This window comes from Anas acuta, chromosome 1, assembly GCF_963932015.1.
Source record: "Anas acuta chromosome 1, bAnaAcu1.1, whole genome shotgun sequence".
In the NCBI taxonomy this organism is placed as follows: Eukaryota; Metazoa; Chordata; class Aves; order Anseriformes; family Anatidae; genus Anas; species Anas acuta.
In genome coordinates, this window is record NC_088979.1 from 13,583,620 (window position 1) to 13,605,247 (window position 21,628).

Below are 21,628 nucleotides of genomic sequence, written 5' to 3' on the forward strand. Positions count from 1 at the left end.
AAAGTTCTATAAAGCAAACTTTATAGATTATACCCAAATGTGCTACACAGAAGAGTCCTCAAGCCAAACAGGACACCAAATTTTGAAACTAGCTTGTAAGAAAGTATTTTCAGATTAATAATGCATGCTACCAAGCAACTGTGGTGATAGAATAGAAAAGAGAATACAAGAGACCTCATATGATCCACACATATCTATAAAAAGACATAAATTAATAGAGTACTGAAGAAAAAGAGATCAGTCTGTTTCTTTTACTAAGAAAAAAAAAAAAAAAAAAAAAAAAACCTTCATTTCCATACATTATCTATTCTGTGGTTCTATGGTGAAGAGACCATTTCACAAGAATAGAAAGGTACTTTAGGGATTAAGTGTCAGAGTCTCAGAGATGAATCCACACTCATTCAAAATAAATTATCTTTTGTCAGGTTAAATAATCAAGCTATCAACAAACTGATAAGGAAAAAAATGATTCTCTATTTCTGAAATATCCCAACAAACAATGGATACCACTGCAGAGATTGTATATTAGTCAATACAAAAGTTTTGTGCTTAATGAGATTCAATGATTTGTGACATTCAGAAAATACTAACTTCTGAGCTCCAATTACAATTTCCCAAATCTCTTTAAAGCACTTGAATTTGGAAGTGCTTGGCTGAAAGCTTAAGCCCAGGCTCAATTACTCACAACCTATTTTTTTTTCTGGCTGAATAATAGCTACAGCCTTATACATTGGTAGTTGCCATGTCTGTATTTGTTGTGTCTCAACAAAAGGACACCCTTAAATAATGTGAAAGGTGTTGTTGCTTTGTTTTGTTTTGTTTTGTTTTGTTTTTACCTGCAGCTTCATACAGCTACAGAAAATTCCATCAGTGGAATCCAGCAAATGATGGTAGAAATGAATAGATAATTTAAATTTCAATCTCTGCTATGAACTGCATATCCCCATCTTCCACAAAATCCAACTGTGTTTACATCTAAGTTTAGACTTGATAGCAATTAAAATAAATCCAAAATATTTTAATGAGAAAAAATCAGCATGTAACAATTGATTTTCCTTTTATGATGTCCTCCTAGCTTCTTTTAGAATACCTGAAGTAGTCTCATTCTCAGCTCAAAATCAAACGAGTACATTTTTATTCCTTTTACTTTTTTTTATTTCCTTCCTATCTAATGCCATATTTAGAGAAATGTAAAACCATAGAATAAAAATCTTGTAAAATGACTGATGAGTGTTTGAGCTAAAAATAAAGTTGAATTAGTATAAACACTATCTAATCTCTAATCCGTTTCTTCTCTAATCCGTTTCTTCCCTCAGTATGAATGTAAATGACACATCTGAGCTTTCCCCTAGATCTCTGTTGAATAGCAAAATACAGTGATAAACACTTCTATTCCAGAGAACAGGTGTGCAATGCAGTCAGTAAGAAGTGGTAGTGACATGAGTACATACTTATTGCCCAAACAATTTTGTAACTTAAAGAATATTGCAAAAGTAAAGGTCCCCAAGACTTCAGTCACTTCATTTTAGCTAAAGAACAATGTTATTGAAATCCCCCATCTAATTGAATGTGTCACTTACTGATCTCCTGGACTGGAGGTTTATGGCAGAAAAACAAACAAACAAACAAACAAACAAACAAAACAAACAAACAAAAACAACAACAGCAACAACAACAACAGCAACAACAACAGCAACAACAACAGAAGTGGTGGAATTTTCTCATTTCATCCAGGTTTTTAAGTTATTTTCTTTTACCTATAGAATGAACATAATCAGGAGTAAAACAGAGCACTGAAGATGCATGAAGAGCATTTCAAGTGATTTGCTTGATCTCGATAAAATCTTGGCCTCCCTTGTAGGTGAAAGAGACATATTCTATGCAATGACCCATTTATTAAAGATTCCCTGCAGAAAGCAAGCTATACCAAGCATTAAATGAACCTTAATTGTAATTATATTTTATTGCTCCTTGGATTATTAAATGTTTAAACTTGTTTAAACTATGAGATAACAGAATCTATGTTCTCAGTAGTGAAAGGGTAGTAACAGTAATTTTACTAAACATTTCAGCCCTGTTCCAACAATCTCTTGGAGGAAAGTTAATGGTCACAATCCAAGTAAAGCCCGCCTGAGAAAATCTCAAGCTGTGCTTGAAATACCTAATGTGCAGCTAGAGGATGCGGGGATGTATGAATGTAAAGCTGAAAACTCACGTGGAAGGAATGTCTTCAGAGGGCAACTTCAAGTGTACAGTAAGTATAATTGCACACGGTATTGTCCATCAATGCTTTGTCCATACTTAAGGCTTTAACGATATATGAAGGATGCTAGAAATTAAATATCTATAATATCCACTAGAAATTAAATATATATAAAATAAATATGAAATAAAATCTTTATTTAATTAAGATATATATTTTTGTTCCTCAGTAATGCACTAAAGTCTGGAATGGGAATGAAGCTGTCTCACACAAAACCTGGCTTAAATAGCATTTCATGTTTCCTGATGTTTAGGGTTGCATTTTATTTTGTTTGTTTGTGAAGAGAATTCTTGTAATTTTAGAGGTCTTTATTTTTCTCCTGATATAATACATAATATATAATATATAAATTAATATATAAATATATATATACTCACTCACATTAACCATAATGCATATGTCAGAAAATCAGTTTTAGAAATACCTTAGTATTTTTCTCTTACTTTTATTAAGGATACATACTTGCCATGCCTGGGTGCAGAGTTTTGCCAAAGTCATTGTACAGGAATCAGAATAGGAGAAGCAATTCTCTTTTTGTAAATAAAAGCTCTCAGTCTGGGGATGCACAATTTATGTAGCCTTCCTAGATTTTTTTTTTTTTTTGAGTCAAAAAATTCAACCATATTGATATGTTGTTGGAAAAAAAAAAAAAAAAAAAAAAAGACCCCAAATTAAGAATATTTGATAAAAGTAATTCATTAATTCATTTTTATATAATGTCATTGATACACCCTAGAGGCCAGAAACAAAAGCCTATACAAAACATGACTTATTGATTAATTGCAGCTCAAATATTTCACTTTAGTCCCTCCTATTTCTTGTTATCAGTCCATGAATCCTACAACCTTAAGTACTTAGCAGGAGCAGTCTATTGCAGGAGATCATGCAACAAATCTTTCAGACTCTGAGTTGTATTTGGTCTTCAAATATTGCAGTCAGTGTTATTCAAACTTCATTACTTGAGACTGTTCCTCAGGCTAATAGATGCCTTTAAGTCTATCCTGTTAATTAATTTTATTTTTATTTTCTGGATTTCAGACAACTGTTATTAGTGCTTTCTCCCCATTGCTCACTGTATATAGTTCTCTGTCTTTTTTCCACACTTTCATCAAATAATCATAGATTGTCACCATATGTTTAGTTATTTTTCATATAAGTCAATATTTCCAGGTCCATAATCAAATTTACTGTCTCCTCCAACTTTCAAATGTCTTTATCTTAGCTCCTCAGTTTTCAGTGAGTGTCAGCATATAGCTGGATGATGTTCCTCTCCTTCCTTTTCCTTCTTATCCATCTGGAGTCAAGGGCAGGTTTTTGCCTTCTACTGTGTATAGGAAAAAATATGTGATAGCAAAGGTGGTGGTTTGCACCTTTCCTTTTGGACATGCCACCCATACTGCACTTGAATAAAAGTATTTTACTAAAGAGAGAAAGAGAGAACGAGAGAGAGAATGAGAGAGAAAGAGAATGAGAACAAGAAAGAGAGAAAGAGAGAAAACTCAAAGCCTCAGGAACTATTTTATGCCTTCCACTGTGCCAATTCCACAGTGATATTTCTCCATTATTACTAATTCCTACTGTTTTTTACTTCTACAAAAGTATGACAAATTCTGTTACAGTCATGGATGCCAGAGAATTTAGCAACATGTTTGGTCTTTTTCCTTAACATTTCTTAAAATATCAGAAATTCCAAAGATTATAATACATACCCCAGCTCATACAGTTGCTATCTCTTCTCTAGAGTTGTGAAACTAACAAAATAATTAAATAAATAAATAAATAAAATAACCAAAGCTTTCTGTAATAGAGATACAATTATCTTTACCTCTTTCTTTTGAAATAAAATAAAAAAATATATATCTTTTCAGGAGAGAAATTAAGCTGTTGGAAAATGAAATTGCTTCCTCAAGAGCAGCCTTCAGACCTGTGCAGAGCTATAAGCAGAACTCATATCACAGCACACATGATCTCATGTTCCACCTAACTCTACCTCTCTTATTAGCCAGGATACATTTTCATTTTCAGTAGTAGTAAAGATGCTATTCAAATGTAGAAGAGAAGAAAACATTCTTTTTGTCAGCTTTGTTCCATTCTGTTTAGATGGAAATAAGAATTTTTAGTTCTCTGCCATTGTATGGTTGTCAAAAATAATATTGTTTTCAGTCTGACTTTACGGATAACACACAGTTTGTGTTAATTGACTTTTTTTTTCTTTTTTTCCATATCAGACCAAATGCTTGTACATTAAATAAAGGAGGTTCATTTCAGATTGTCTAAATCCTTTGATTAACAGCTGCATGAGACTATCATAGTGCTACATTTCTAAATGTAGCAGTCTATTACTATCTTTTAGTAATGGGTAAATTCTGAAGGTTAATTCAGAACCACATCCAAATCAACGTTTCACCTACATTAGCAGGGAGGAAGGTCAGAGCAGGTGACAGGGGACTTTCAAGTGGAGGAGAACGGCAGTGACCTCCAGCCCAGAAAAACAAGAAGTGCAAACTGTTAATAGCTCCTTACAAGTATCTTGGCCTCAAGATAAAGTATTCCCCAATGAGCCTCTCACATTCAGACTGCTCCTGAAGACATTAGTTCCTCATTGGCCTAAAATCCCCAACTTCCTTTTCCAGGGATGTAAGAGAGTTTGGGTAAGAAGGTTCTTAACAGCACAAAGTTTAGCCAAGTGTTACTTTACAAAATTCTCAGCTTCCTTTGGTGAGAGCTGATATAGCAGGATACAGGGGCAGCATTTGCTGATGTATTTCTTATTCATAACAACAGTCAACATGAATTATTTATCTTAAAGCTCATTGTCTTTTCACTGACATCTTATTCCTCCAGGAGACAAGGATTATTTTGGCTCAGAAATTCAGATGTAGGCCATCATTCCTTACCAGGGGTTTCTTGTAAAATTTCAGAGCAGATTGTAGTACCAGCTGTGTCATACTGTGGTTTTACAATCTGCATATCTCTGTAGGAACTCAGTTGCTGTCTGTTTGAATCTTCATTTCATCAGTTGCATCTAATCTGGGTCATCACAAGTTATTTTGGAGAAAGACCAGGGCCCCAAGTCTGCCTGTCTCCTCAGATTTAATCAGAAGTTGCTGATTTATCAATCATTTCTTTCCTGATGCTGCAATCCAGGTATAACATAACTGCCTGACTCAAATGACACTTTGAATGTTGTGCAGAAAGTGGTATTTCAGAATTTGACAATTTCAGATTGTTGTAGTCTCAACACTTGGTTGAAATTCAGCTGTAAAAGTGGCATAGTTATTAAAAATATAATTTTGATGATGCGAGACATCTTCATATATTTGACTGCAACCTATTTTGAGAGGTGTGTTTTTCCCCAAGCTCATCCTGTAGCTTACAAGAAATTATATTCAACCTGAAAATGATTAATAGAAAAGAGCACAAAAATTTGGGTGGAGAAACTGGGCATTAACCATTTGCAGTCACAGCTTCTCCACAAACTCTACCAGGACTACCAGGATGTTCCCAATGGCAACTTCTGCTCTGTGCAATTCCTCCTGCTCTTTTCTCACTCTGAAAATGATGGGTTTGCTTCTGTATTACCTACTCACTAGTGCCAATTCAGCAGAGGGTGGTGATGTGAACCAGAGAATGAAAACATTTTTCTTGCCATTTTTCTTTCAGCTGGCTCAGTTACCTGATCCTGCTCACAGCAGCAACCCATGAACAGCTCTGCTGACACAGCAGGATGGGAGGTCTGCCATGACGTGGCAGTTGAACAAGCAGCTGAGGGCAGGAATATTCTGAAATGCAGTGTAGTAGGCAAACCAGATTTTTAACACCATTTTAATCACTTCCTCATAAAAATCGTATGGAGTAAAATCCACCAGGGTCACTGCAGGTTAGCCCCAGAAAAATCGAGTAAAACTGGCTAAAAAGGATAAGATTGCTGATTGCATCTTCAGCTGAAATCTGTTATCTTTGATTTCTCACTGTGATAGCTACCTATTCTTCTCATACTTTATACTTTTCAATTGGCCTCATGTTCAGAAAAATAATTTATTTCACCCTGAATGCATTTACTCATTCACACTTTAGGACACTATCTGAAGTCATTTGTCTATGCAAAATTTTCTCATAAGTTTTCTTTCAGCCAAAAATTTGCTAAATTATTCCAGAAAGTGGTTCCACAGAGGATACAAAAACTGGCCTGTAAACTTGCTGTTTTGTTGCCAATGCGTTTTTGTAAAACATTTTGGCATCCTTGAATAAAAAGCTACAGAAATTAATAAAATAAATCAGGGGATGGACAGTGATTTTAAAATCTTGGCAGGACTATAGAAAGTTATGGTAAAGTATGTATGAAGTTTAATGAATCCTTCTATTCTTACATTCACTCCCAAAACTTCATTGGACAGATAAATACTGGCAAATGCTCATTTTTTTTCCATGATGAATATTGTATATATATACACCCAAAAATATATATATATACACATACATCTACATATGTATATACATATACATATATCTATATCATATAAATATAATATTAATTTCAAAAATAAATATAAATCAATATAAATAAAAAGTTAATTTCAAAATCTGTTTAAATACAATTTATATTTTCTTATTAAAATTAAGTTCAATTATGGAATGAAATTTTCTTTGCCCACATGTATATCAGGATTATGTTTAAAAGTTGTTTTGTTTTTTTTTTTTTAAATAAAATTAAAATCATACATTGAGTTAGAAGTTGCAAATCCAGTTAAACATTTGTTTCTTATTATTGACAAGGTTTAAGAACAAATGTTATGATATTATGGAGAGGCTCTTGCTAATAACTAGAAAGGGAACTGTTTTCCTGTAGCAAAGTAGGAAGAGAAACAAAAAGAAACAAAGAGCAGAAAGGAAGCCAAAAATTTGGCTTAATCATGCACTTAGTTGTTTTCATTCTACCTACTGCTTTACCATCTTGTTCAAAATTTCTTTTGCTTCACTCAAAAAGGTAAAAATCCAAGTCATTGCCTTTGCTGATGGCGAGATTGAAAATTTTGAATCCAAAGACCACTTAGACTATGAGGAGAAAATTTAAGGTAGAAATACTCCATATAATGAAAAAAAAAAAAAATGTTAATACCTACTGATCATATCACTATGATTTGAAATTTTGTGGTTATAGAGGAAAAACTGTGCCATTATACTTTCATGACAGTCACAGCCAGGGGGAAGGGAATGGCAGCTGTGTACCAATAAGAACACCTCTGCAGCCAGACTTGGTGAGGCAGTTTTGTTTCAGTGAAATCAGGTTACTTCTTAATTAAGTAATGCTTTGGTTCATTGTGAGATCAAATTCAATATAGAAAAATGAGACCATATATGCTTTGGATCACACAGTAGAAGTTTCAGAAAAGCAAAAAGAACATTTTAGTGCCTCTTTGAAACTGCATATCTTTAAGGCACCACTGTCTATCTTTTACAATTTTTAACTACATATTCAACTGTCACACTTGCCAAAATCATACTAGCATATTAATTTTCAAAGGAAGCAAGTGCTTCTCAGCATGCTTTTTTTGTGCATACCAAAACACTACAGAAGAAAACAACAGAAACAACTAAACAATGCAATTGAATTATATTTTTAGGAAAATTAGTAGACAAGTGACTACAGGCACTCGCACTAACTTCTTCAAAATATTACATGAGATTTTTCGATTAACATAAGAATCAAGTGATTCAGTGTAGAGGAGTACATGCCATGCATTGCCTTAGCTGTAATAAGAATGTCAGAGCAGCTGTTTTCGGTCTTGGTGTAGGAGTTAAGTTGGGTCTATCTTGTCTCTGTTTTCCTCCACTGAAAGGGAAATAAGTGATTCCTTTTTATGATACATATCCAGTTTCTGACAACCGTCTGGCCAGGGACTGTACTGCAGATTATTTTCTGCGTAGGAATGATAGACAACTCATTCACTACTTTTATCGTGCATGCACAAGATGTAAGCTAGAAGCAGTTAGTCACCTGTCATGCATCCTCATACCTACTCACATCTGTGATTGGTGATCTGTCAATTGGCAGCTAGATTCAAAGATTTACTTTTAAACTTGGTTCCCCATGTTTAAGCATGTTATCAATTATCCGATGTTTGAAGTAGAGATTGTGTTTTGACAGAACTAGATTTCTTTCTACTCATTTGAAACAGAAGAATTTTATATTCCTTTAGAAATGAAGGTCATTAGCTATTTATTCTCTACCATTTAAAATATATATATTTAGTATAAATACATTAATTAAATTAATATATTATCTTCTTTGCTAGAGAAATTGGTATTGCTACAATACGAAAAACAAAAACTGGACTTCTAAGCATATATATTTTTACTGAATATATATGTTTAGAATATATATATGATTATATATATATGAATATATATGCTTATATATGAATACTCAGTTCTTCACTGAGTCTTAGTAAGTTTTCCAAATGATAAGATCCTACACGTAACTGTCTGATTGACTGCTGCATTAAAAATTTGCATTTCTGCAAAAAGTATTCCCTGCTTTTTTGGTTTTTTTTAGCAGGTTATTACATGAAATCTGGGTATTAATGATCATATATACAACTATCAACTGTCTACCTTTAAAAAAAAAAAAAAAAAAAAGAGAGAGAGACATTTTAACATTGACTTGTTATGTAATTTATGTTAATGATGAGTGCTGGAAATCTCATGGGTTCTGTGCTTAAAAGCATTAAAAATATTTTCTCACTTGAAATACTAATTAATGCCAAAAAAACTTTAATAAAAATATGTGCAAATGCCTTACCAAATGCCCAGTCATTCTTAGCTGAATAAACAATGATTTCCTAGTAAAATGAGAGAACTATGAAACTCAGAGTCTGCAATGATTGACTTCTTTATTGAAATTTAAATAGCTTAAGTATTGCAATGTTACTAAATATTCTATTGTGACTCCCAAGCAAATGTTCTTAAATCCAGTAATAATATTTTAATATATAGTGCTGTAATTTAATCCTTTGGATTTTATTAAATTGGGCAGATTTTCTATTCCTGATCATGATACTGCTAACTGCCTGATGACATTACAGCATTTCCTTTAAAGTTAAGAAATTTCATAAATTTTATTACTTTCTCTTTTTGTTTTGGTTGTTTGTTTAACAATGTTCCTTTTTTTAGAGTAAGCTAGGTTTTGTAAAGGCCACAATTCAATCTGTTTAATTGATTAGGTCTTTGCATATATGCTAGAAACTTAACAGTTCATATGCTATGTACATACCATGGTATATTTTTCTTGCAGCCTACCCACATTGGGTGGAGAAACTTAACGATACTCAATTAGACAGTGGGGATCCACTCCGATGGGAATGTAAAGCCACTGGAAAGCCAAGGCCCACATATCGTTGGCTGAAAAATGGAGTTCCACTCTGGCCACAGGTACATTAGATGAGGAATCACCAGTATGTCACATTTTTCTCTTTTAATACAGATAAAGTCAATTAAAGAAGGTACTGAAAAGTACTTTCAGAAATGAGAGTTTTCTGTATTAGTTTCTGAAGTATAATTTTAGAGACAGGTTCTCAATATCTGTCCCCTCTGAATCATCTCAAGCAATGTTGAGTTTCATTCATTAGTAATTCTCTCTAGTTCAGAAATATTTTGGAAACAAAATCTTCTGAGTTGTTTTGCAATAGCACTGCCACTGTACTGTAATAATGATCTAAGCAATCCCCAGTATATGTATATTTACTTTTTCTATTTTAGATATTGATATTAATTGACAAATTATGTTATTTGTGTCTATTTTTCTATATAAAGAGACTGTAACAAGTCAGAAAAAGGTTGTATTTGCTGAATCAGACTCCTTCATATTTCCCCCAATATTATGTTATTTACCACATAGTAAGATTTTTTGTATTTTTCAAAACACTGATAGTGTTTTGAAACTTATGTAAGAAGTACGTTTCATCAGTTTTCAACTCCATTAATTCTCTACAAGTAGCAGAACTCACCATCGACACCATTAAAATATTCCAGATAAAGATGTAAAGACTTTCATACAATCACGTGATATGTTTTAGAAGTAGACCTAGATAATATTGTCTTTCCTTTTAAAAGAACGGTCACGGCATAGACTGCCTTTTGTCTTTATTCTGTTTTTTCCCATTGACCCATCAACACGTCAACAACCCAATTCATGTGGGGTTTTTGTTCGTTTGTTTTTGCAAAAAACACCTTTCCATTTTTACAGTCTTAAAATATTTAAGGAAAAGTTTTGTAAATTTATTTCATACTTTTTTTTTTTCCAGATTAAATTAAAGCTGTTCAATGTTGGGAGAAAACATCTCCATTTGTTAAAGAATTCATGGAATGGATTCATAAATATAAAAATGAAATGTCTTTATTTTCGGTGAATGTCACTTCTGTGAGCATCAACCAATTATGCAAACAATGAGAAAGGAAACATAAACAGAGTTTATTTTTGAAGCTGTGAGGCATTGAAAATAAGTTTATATGCCTTTACTTTATTCATTTCATTCCTGAAATTGAAGCAGTGTAAATATCTGTAGTTTTTGGTTTTCTGATTATCTAAATCATTAGTTGCACTGGGCTCTGAAATTTCCATATTAAATTTCATTTTAAACAGGAGTTTATGACAGAGAAAACTTTTATTCATAGTTTCCTCTGTATTTCCAAACAATCTGTTCTTTAGTAAATTTTAACTAAAATATCATCTTCAGTAATGAAACCTAGAGATGTTTTATAGAAGTTCAAGTTATTCCTTATAAAGTTCCATAAAGTATATTTTTTCCATAAACAGCCATTAATACCCCTTCTTTTCTACCTGTGTTAATTATTTTCTACTAGTGGACATTTCAAAATAGAAATTGGCTCTGATGTTTAAGGCAACTAAAACCGTTCACTCTTACTCATGAAATCTTTTATGTCTACTTTTATAACATAGGGCCGTGACTGAGACCAAACATTTGACAGAGATATGAAGATCATCAGATATTTTCCACCCACAGAACACTTCTTGCCTCATTAAAGTTACCAGGATGAAATGTTTTTAAAAGTTGTACAAGGGTGATAGCACCAAATATATATATAAGCAAAGAAACAAAAGCAAGCATAGGTGATTGTGAACTTACACTTAGAAATATTTAAATATTCTTGGAGTTTTTTTTTCTGGCCTGTTTTAGTTTTGTTATCTCTTAGATAACAAGTTTTGTTATCTCTTAGATAACAAAAGCCCAAGGGTGTTTGTTGTTTATTTTTATTTTAGTTTAATAATGTCTTTTGTCTCTTGCCCAGCAAATTTCCAGTACCTTTTTGGTTTCATTGAACTGTTTTTTGTTATTTCATTACAGAGCAGGACCGAGATGGTTAATGGTGTACTGATGATCAACAGTGTGAATGTCTCAGATGCTGGAATGTATCAGTGCTTAGCAGAAAATAAGTATGGTACTATTTATGCCAGTGCTGAGCTGAAGATTTTAGGTGAGTATTATAAATAAATTAATGAATTAATTAAAACAAAAAACAAAACAAAACAAAAAAAAAACAGACTGTTTCTTTTTTTCTGTTTGATAGTTACATTTGTTCTTGGCCTCTTATGATAAAGAATGGCTTCTGTCCAAACTTAGCAGAACAGATAATAGTGGGTTTTATTGTTATTTCTGATGGGGCATTTTATTGCATAGGAGACCACAGATCCTTTTTGTAACTGAATGCTTCCATTCATAAATTACTGACTTAGTTACATTTTGTATCTATTTCTCATATAAGTCTATATCAATTTAAAATACATGGAAAATATTTTTTCCCTCAAAAACAAATGCAAGAGAGAAACCTAGAGAACTATTAGACATTTTAATCTATGTTAAATTAAATTATTATTTAGCAAGGGTCATTGTTCACAGGTGATTAAGCATGAAGTTACTTCTACAAACTTGAAAATTTCCTAGAAATTCACCAGGGCTGATTGAATAATGGCAATTGTATATTTGAGCTAGTATCACCCCATATTAAAGCAAATATACTATGTAGTGTTTCTCAGTAAATGTAGGAAAATTTTCACCATTCACAAGTTGAGGAAGGGAGTTAATGAAGAAAAAATATGAAGCATGCCTTACCAACTCTGGTTTTGTATAAAGCAAAAAAAGTAGCACAAAACAATACAGAAGTGATAAAAGGAATTACACTGTGATAAATGAGGCAAACTTGTAAGAGACCTATTTTCTATAATCCAGTGTAGTACAGCTGGAAGACAGGTTTCTGACAAAGTAATTCTCTGGTCATGTCAGAAGTCTCTGCACTGCTTAAACCTGGAAAATTTCAAAACCTGCACCTGGGAATCCTTCTTGAAAAATCCCAGTAAATAAATAATAAGGCTGAAGTTACTGAAATAATATAATACATTTGAGCTAAAATTTGTTCTTTTCTGAAAAAAGTATGTAGTGCATTTCCACTACTTCCTAGCTGGCCAACATTAAAATTTCAGTGTTAACTCTTAGCAATATTTCTGTCTACCTACAAATTACACAGTTAGTGGCTATACATTTCCCATCATTTTCCTTTGTCATTTCAGATATAGTCAACAAAGAGGTCCCAGTTAGTTACAAAGTTCTCTTGTTCTGTTTTATTTATTATTATTATTATTATTATTATTATTATTATTATTATTATTATTATTATTATTGTTTTGTTTTGTTTTTTGTTTGTTTGTTTGTTTGTTTTCCTATACCTAATTTATAAGGTAGTTGTACAATTTCTTTGACGTTCTGTAACACGGAAAATGGGCAATATATATTACCACTAAAAAATCAGCCTTTAATTCTGTCACTTTTGAAATTGTACCCCTGTTAAATTTTAACCTTAATGTTGCATTAATGTGGTAGTTTTTTTTTTTATTATTTTCTGGATTATTAAAAGGAAAAGAGCAGAATAAATTGTCCATATAAATAGCATGGCATGAAAATTACCCAAAATAACATTAGAAAATATGTGAGGCAGTGAAGTATAATATGTTATACATGTATTTGAGATGTTTGTGTTATGAGGGAAGTTGTGTCTATTTTTGCAAAACAGCTTTAACAAAAACACAAACAAATAATATCCCATAGAATCATAGAATCATCCAGGTTGGAAAAGGTCTTCAAGACTATTGAGTCCAACCATCTAAACATAAGTCCCTTTAGTGCTATGTTCACACTTCTCTCAAATACCTCCAGGGATGTGGACTCCTTCGCTTCCCTGTACAGCCCACTCCAATGCCTCCAAAGCACAATTGCAGAATTGTCCTTTCTTGTGAAATTACAGTAACGAGTAACATTTTGTGATATATTTGTTACCTTGGCTGTTTTATTGCAATCAATGGGACTTATTGAAAAGTTAAAAGAACAAAATATGATTAAATACCTTATGTAAATACCTTTTCAACCCCCAGCATTTAGACAAAATATAAAATGGGAAGCAACAAAATTGTTCCAAAAGTAAAATTTTAATAAGAAATAACTCTAGAGAGTGCATTTTGGATAGCTGTGGATTTTAATCTTCTTTTCATTTTGAACTAGTTACATATAACAAGCTACCAGAGAAATCCAAAAATTTTAGGAAAGGTATAACCAAATCAACTGTAGCATTCAATTTCTAAAGGTACTGGTTTTCACAAGCAACCTTACTTTAGAATGTTTACATGGATGACATCTCACTAATTATTAACTTGAATAAATTACAGGCTTACCATCTAGTCTTGGCTGCAGTTTCAAACATCTTGTAAAATTCTATCTAATCTGTGGTACAATAAGTTTCAAACCTAAAATTGAAATTCTTTCCCCTAAACCAAACTTTATTAAAATGTAGCGAACTGAAAAACTGTGATTTTTCTCTGTAGTGTTAACATGTTTCTTTTCAACAGCTTCAGCTCCCACTTTCCCACTAAATCAAATGAGGAAAACAATAATTATTACCAAGGGCCAAGAAGTTGTCATTGAGTGCAAGCCACAAGCCTCTCCAAAGCCAACTATCACTTGGAAGAAAGGAGACAAAGCTTTAAGGGAGAGTAAGAGGTCAGAAGCCTGTTCGGTAAACTAATTATTGTGTTTGCATGTCTGATTCTGTGATACTAAATGAAAACACAGCCATTGACAATAACGTGTATGTAAGCATGTCTATGCCATACTTTTTTCAAGCTACTTAGTCTTACAGTAGTGACTTTATTGTTTCCACAATATTGAAAACTATTATAATAGTTCAAAGATGCAGAAGATGAAAAGAACTTGTTTGTTTTATTTTTCCTCTATTTCATGTTACTGATTTGTGAATTGGTTACTCATTTTTGAATCTGTGTTTGAGGGTATTAAAAGTATACAGACTGAAGTAGTCAGGGCTGCATAAAATATCAAATATTTTTAAAAACTATTTAATATAAAAATTAAAAAAAAAAATGAAAAAAAAATCATTTAAATGCTTTTAATAAGGCAGATTGGCAGATTGGTCGTATTGGAAGTCCATCTACGAATAGTTTTAAAATGATTCAGTGAAGAAAAATGTGATTCTATTACAGGATTTAATTATACAAGTAATTTCTGTACTCAGCAGCACATCTGTTTAACAGAATATGTTTGATTAAATAAGTTTCGTCCATCTCTGTACATTAAAGGTAGTTTAAGTACTGTGGGTTAAATGCCAGCTGTAATTGCACTTTACAGGATTGGATGTCTGTGCACTAGAATAGTTTCGCCAGCCTGCACATGGTCTTTAAGTATACACAGAGATCTTATCTTCCTTCTGGTAATGTATATGAATGAACCAATTAAACTTACTTGTGTGGCATTAGTCAAAAAGTTAAAAGCAAGGCTTTTTTGTTCATTTGTGCAATACTGATGAGAGCAGTAGAGTGCATCTCTCCTTGTTAGCTGCAAAAGGCATTTCATTCAGGTGAGTTTTATTTTCGTGTCATGCTACTTTTTCAAAAGGAAAAAATGGATAACCTTTCATGTCATATTGTCTCTTGGGGGAAGCAGAGTGAACCTGCATTATATTAACCATTTTATTGACAGATCTGAATTCTACATACTGATAAGGCATGATAGAACAACATCTACAAAGATGTTAATATAAAATATTCCTTGATGTCTTTAATGCTATAGTTATGTAGCTTGCACTACGTGACCTGTTCTTCTCATCTGCACAAAACTCATTATGGCTGCTCTGATCAACACATGTAAATCATCTTTTTAATTAACGGCCAGTAAAACACTTTGGTAATTACCCCTCATCTGTCCAAATTGAGCCTAACTCTGAAATTAAAATATCATAAAGGTGAAATCTGGAGCTACATTTTTGGTATTTGCAGCTTTTGATACTTGTTTATTTTGGCAGAGCCAGGAGCAGGAAATGATGAAATATGGAAGATTAAAAGAGATATTTGAACTGTTTCAAATGTTTGAAAGATTGATTTCAATTTAGCTTTTAGTCAGCTGTTCAAGGAATCCTTTGTGTCATTCAGAGCAATTCACTGATGTCTATTATGTATCTTGGGGAACAATATCTGTTTCAAGGGAACTCTGTTCTGCCTCTATATACAGTATTCCTCACACAATAATAGAATCTGTTTGAAGAGCAGATGAAGAAAGCAATCATGATTTTGGTAAAGTAAATGTAAATCAGTAGCATTAGAATCTGTGTTTCCATTCAGTAGAGTTAGAATTTATGTTTCCATGTTGTAGGCAACCTGAGAAAGAACCACTGGAAGAGAAGTGTGTAAAAGTTTAGGGAAAAAAAAGGAAAAATCTGACATATTTTGAGGAACATGTTTATGTATGTTACATTTTTTTATTATTATTATTTTATTTTTATTTTTTTCAGAGATAGCTGATACAAATATCAACAATAACTGAATTGTCATGTGAAGATGTCATGGAATTGTCGTGTGATGAGTTTACATAGAATGTTAGTCCATCAAAGATAAATAATAATAATAATAATAATTAAAAAAAAAAAAAAGTAAAGAACACTAACATTCTGGTTAAATAATAATGAAAGCAAGAAGAGCTCAGCCTAATATGATTTTCTTCTATAGCTTTTTCATCATCTATGGAGTGTTGGTAGAACATGTTGTGTTTTGCTAGAAAAAGGAATTTGCACCACTTAGCTACATCTGTGCAAAACAAAACAAAACAAAACAAATAACAACAACAAAAAAACACCACCAACAAAAAAAAATATCAATGAGAGCAATGAGAGCTTCCCCTCTACAGGAAAGAGGAAATTCCACTTGACTAGCTGACAAAAATACTTCATGTGACATTTCAGTTTGTAACTTTGCTAAAGAATGAGTTTGTGCCTGCAGAACTCATAGCTGGGCACATTTATCACTGAAGTCAGACCTTGACTCTACCTGATGGAACTGAATGCAGTCTGAAAGCCTGATGGAACTGAATGCAGTCTGAAAGCCTTAAATGTTCCAGGTTCAGACAAAAAGTTAAAGTCTCTCACTTGACAAGGTAACTGTGGAAAGAGTCATCATGAGCTCCATCTTTTGGCGTTTTTTACGTATGAACTAATTATTCAACCCTCTTAGTATTCTTTGTCTACCTGTGCTAGGTTTGCTTTCCCTGGTGAACAGTCATTATTTTGAAAAGTGAGATCACTTAGAAAGCACCAGTAGACTAGAACAGATCTTTTAACTGTTTTTTGTTTGCTTTTTTTTTTAAATAAGTTGCAAGGCTATAGAATAAAGTAGAAAAGTAGGATATTCGTAACTATTTGCTGACAAAATGTATAATTCTGAGTGCTACAGTATGCTAAATGTCTTAAATATGATGAATTTGCTCCTATAGAAAGATACATACTCACCAAACAATAGGCACAATGCATTCTATTAACCTGATTTAAAGATCAAAACCTGCTGCAACGGCCACATTTTAATAAAATAAAATATTTTTTTATTAGAGATCTACTATTCAGGAAAGTAAAACTCTCAAAGCATGGGGCACAGTCAGGGAAACTTGATTATACAGGGTATTTAATGGACACAGCATTGAAGAGGAACTATACATAAAACTCAAATCTCTTTCATATCACATCTTTCTTGGTGAGTCATGGTGAAACATCCATAAAAATATGAATTGGATTCTAAATAAATGTTTGTTTTTATAAATTCAGTTTTTATAAATTCTTGTTTCTATGTTTTTATAAATTCTTTAAATTTCTCTGTTCAGGCTTCCATAAAAAGCTGGTATTTTCTAATGATATATTGCTGTATACATTTTTGTGAGCTAATGCTCCATTTACTATGATCTCTGTTTTGTCAATTTCTTAAGGCCACCTACCTTTGGTGTGTAGATTAACTTGTAGCAACTAAAGCTGATGTATCTGATGTTTCAACAGATACTCTTACGGAGTCATAGATGTTAAAAAGCATTATAAATCTTTGTTCATCTGTTTTTGTTCTTTCTTCTACATCTAAAATATTATTCTCATTAAACTTATATTGAATTTTTGCTTAAGCTCATTATTTCCATTACATATCCATTAATTATAGTTAAAACAAAATCACTCAAAACCACTCTAGCAGTGCAAAAGAGTTCTGTTCAGTCTCTATTATTTCTTGTCCATTCAGCTCACTAAGAAATAAAGAATTGAACAATTCAACCAACAAACTGAAGAAGCAGGATTTCTACTGGTCACATTTTGTGCTGCTTTATTTCTTTTTTTTTTTTTTCCTTTTTGTCTCAAAATAATGTTATTTTGTCTTTTTAAATAATAATGTTTATTTTGTCAATGTTTCTTGTATATCTCAATTTGGGTGCATTTTATCCATATATATATATATATATATATATATATATAAACATATGTGTAATATTACATATTGGTAATATAGATCTGCATTTATGTAGTCCTTTCTTTCTTATGACACATTCAAAACTTTCCCTTTCATATGGCTGAACAAGCTTGCAGAAAACTATTACCAGAAAGAGATCTTGTATTGTGATATTAAATTCCAAATACTAATACAGGATTGCTACAGTGTGGCTAGACAGAGAGGCAGAGAAGCCTGAGATGATTTTGTTATACCTGCGTTCAGGTTAATACCAAAATCTTTGAACTAGAGAAGTAGTTGTCCTGTATGCCTTTGTCCTTTTTTCTGTCACCCTTTGCTATGCAATTAGTGGAAACACACAGAGCACTTAAATCTAAAAACATCATCATTCAAAAACTTAGAAATTGACATGTTTTTATATTATTCTATTCTCTCAGACTCCTTCATTTTGAGTTTTGACAGGTTCTTATTACAGTTCTACTCTTTGTTCTACTATATTTAAGGATCTGTCAATGTTTCCTTTCTAAGTTCCCGTTTTTAACAGCTTTATAGTGCAATTGTTAGGGAAAAAAAAAAAAAGGACGAAAAAAAAAAAGGGTGTTTCAGAGCTGAAACAAGACAAAAATTTTTTTTGAGTTTGTAGGTGAAATTTGTATTTAATTTTAAAAAGTTCTTTGCTTAGTATGTGTTGCATTATGTTTTCAAATACGTACTTGTATTTGTATGCAATAGAGGCTTTCTTATTATAGGCTTTCTTCCCTATAATTGTGGTAGCATTCCAAAATGACTTCAGTTCCATTTAACTGTGGTATGTAAAATTTGCTTAATCTGAAAACTCTGCATTGTGACAGCAAAAGAAAGTTTATATGTAAAATAGGAGGAAAAGTATTCAGTTTGTCTATTGCATCAGTCTCAGCTGATATCTGGTACAAGCTTTCCTGTATCTGTGTGATAAGTCACACAGAGCACAGGAGCTCAGTCTACTATCTTTCCACTTTATGGTGAAAACACCATTTTTTTTCCTTTTAATAAGATCTTCAGATTTAATCAACTACATCAGCAGAATATTAAGTAGTCTGAATATTTTACTTTGTGTTCCCAGCATAATATACAAAGAAAATGGGCGCTAAGTTTCAATTAGTTTAACAAATAGTATTTCCATAGGCTACCAAACAAATTCAGTGGCTATCTACAAGGACATGGTTATTTATAAAGAATTTTTTGTCTAAAAGATCTTAAATGACATTCCTGAACTGAAAAATCCTGGTCTTTTTTTCCCAGAAGTGGTATTCAGGATGACAGTTCCTGTTATTCGTTATTAATATAGTACTTGAGATATTGCTATAGAGCTATTTAGGCACTTGCTGTCTGTTCTTAAGGAAATAATGATTGAGCCTAAAAAAAAAAAAAAAAAAAAAAAAGTGTGTTCCTGCATGTATAACAGTGCATTGAAGCAAATATTATTTTAGAGAAACATTCTATTCCTCACTACTAGGGTTGATGTTTGAAGGCATGTCCCACCAAGGCTGAGTTCAAATGGGATTTAATTGTGTAAAACAGGCATGCAGTTCCTTTGGGGTGTCTTATTGCCCCCTGATTTTCATCTGCTGTGACAGCAGACTACAAAACTCCCATAATTATTCTGTAATATCATCAAGCACTCGTGGATATTTTGGACCTCTTCAAACACCTACAGCAAGACTACACAGTAAAACTCAAGGAGCTAAGTCCCACCCTGTGTGACCTTGCTTTTCAATATTTCCATACAATTGCTTTTCTTTATTATTTTTTATTATTATTTTTTGTTTTACTGAACTGTGGATATACCCCATAGCATTGCAAGGAAAAAAAAAAAAAAAAAAAAAGCTGAAGTACTTTTTAAGTTGCTAAAAATCACCAGATATTTCATGTACTATATATGTCTTTAATATCTATTTAAACAGCTCAACTAATTACCAGTTGAGCAAACAGTTCATAAATTCCAATTCTAACTATGATTCATTTATTCATTTCTCTGTTGTTGTTATAAATGGTTGTCTGTTTGTGCACTACACAGGCAGAATGACAAGTCATCAGTTGCTTAAAGGTTTTTCTTTGCTTAAGGCTCTTCAGACTATGACTTTCAGCATAATTTGTCCTTAATAGAGACTACATCTAAAATTCTTGGGAATTTAAACACTTAACTTCATGCCACCAGCTGATCCCCGGATTCCCAAGTGGCACTTTAATGATCAGAAAGTAGTGAATATAGAAAATGCTGAGGACATTAAGAAAGAGAAACTTCATGACAGAAAGTCTTATCTTCCTGTGAGAGTTCTGCAAGTCACTTCTTTGCTCTTTTTGAATAAATCATGGTCTAATTTAGCTGTGACAGGCTCATAATGGGAATTAGAGATACGGTTATAGAGTAGAAAAGGGAAACACTGATAACCTTGACTAAATAGTAAAAACAAATGGCAAGATCACCCCTTCACAAAATAAGGATCTTTGTTCAAAAGCCACACTGTTCAATAATTTATTGTACAATACAAATTTTGATAATACAATGATTTTAGTCATTCTCCTAAACAAGTCTGATTCTGACGTAAAATCCCCAATTATCTCACTCATTAAAGAGAAAAAAATCATAGTATTCAATGAAACAGTTTCTTCGGAAGTAACGTCAAAAGATCGTAAGGATCTCAATTTCCAAATAATTTCCAAAATACAGAAGAAAGCAGAGAACATGAATAAAAAAAAAAAACAAACCAGTGCACATCATACCTGGAATATTTCTTGCTTTGTGAACCTTACCCAAGAGACTTGTTTTTCTTTTTCTGTGAATGCATTTAGATCTGCTTTCGGTGGGAAAGTTACATTGCTGGATTTCCCTTCCCTCTTCTCATGTCTCTTGCTTTACAATGGAAAGATTTAGGGACCTGATCCAGTTGAGAAATAGTTCCTCTTACTTTATCAAGGTTATTTTTTTCTCCCAGATTTTTTCTCTTGTTGGCTGGTCACTCAGATGCAGAAATGCTTTTACCAGGACAGCCCGGGAGGGATTAGAGCAAATAGCCATGGACCATGAACAGGTGCTCACAACATAGGAGTGTCCAGGATAGCATACAAAGCATTTCACACTTTCTTGTGCTGTACTCTAACTGGGGCAGATGATTTATCTATACAAATAAATTAAAAACTTCCTTGTAAGGTTGCCTGGGATTGTACTGGGATACAATCAGCTATGCTATTAAGCAGTTAGTCCCTGGCTTGAATTTAGTTTGCATCAAGTAGCTGTCCCCAGGTAGTCCTTAGGCACTTTAGGAGTTTGTGCAGGCCAAAACCCATTCCTTCTGGGCTGTCCGTGTTCTGATGCTATGTTTTAAAAGCTATCAGCATTTTCAGTATTTAATAAGTATGATGGTTTTACTCAGGTGGGTAGCCAAGCTCCACCATAGCTGCTCTCTCACTCCCCCTCCTCAAAAGGAAAAGGGGAGAAAATGCGATGAAAAGGGTTCAAAGGTTGAGATAGGGACAGGGAGATCACTCAACAATTGTCA

The 21,628-nt window shown here is 32.7% G+C and overlaps 1 protein-coding gene across 2 annotated transcripts in view; it reads left to right on the forward strand.

Moving 5' to 3' along the window:
- CNTN5 (contactin 5) overlaps window positions 1-21,628 on the forward strand; it is a 686,534-nt gene that overhangs the window by 537,925 nt on the left and 126,981 nt on the right. For both annotated transcript variants that reach the window (XM_068669732.1, XM_068669723.1), the window contains exons 10-13: window positions 2,073-2,254; window positions 9,558-9,694; window positions 11,629-11,758; window positions 14,178-14,328. In XM_068669732.1, the coding sequence (XP_068525833.1) occupies window positions 2,073-2,254; window positions 9,558-9,694; window positions 11,629-11,758; window positions 14,178-14,328 (600 nt within the window). The remainder of the gene's footprint in view (window positions 1-2,072; window positions 2,255-9,557; window positions 9,695-11,628; window positions 11,759-14,177; window positions 14,329-21,628) is intronic.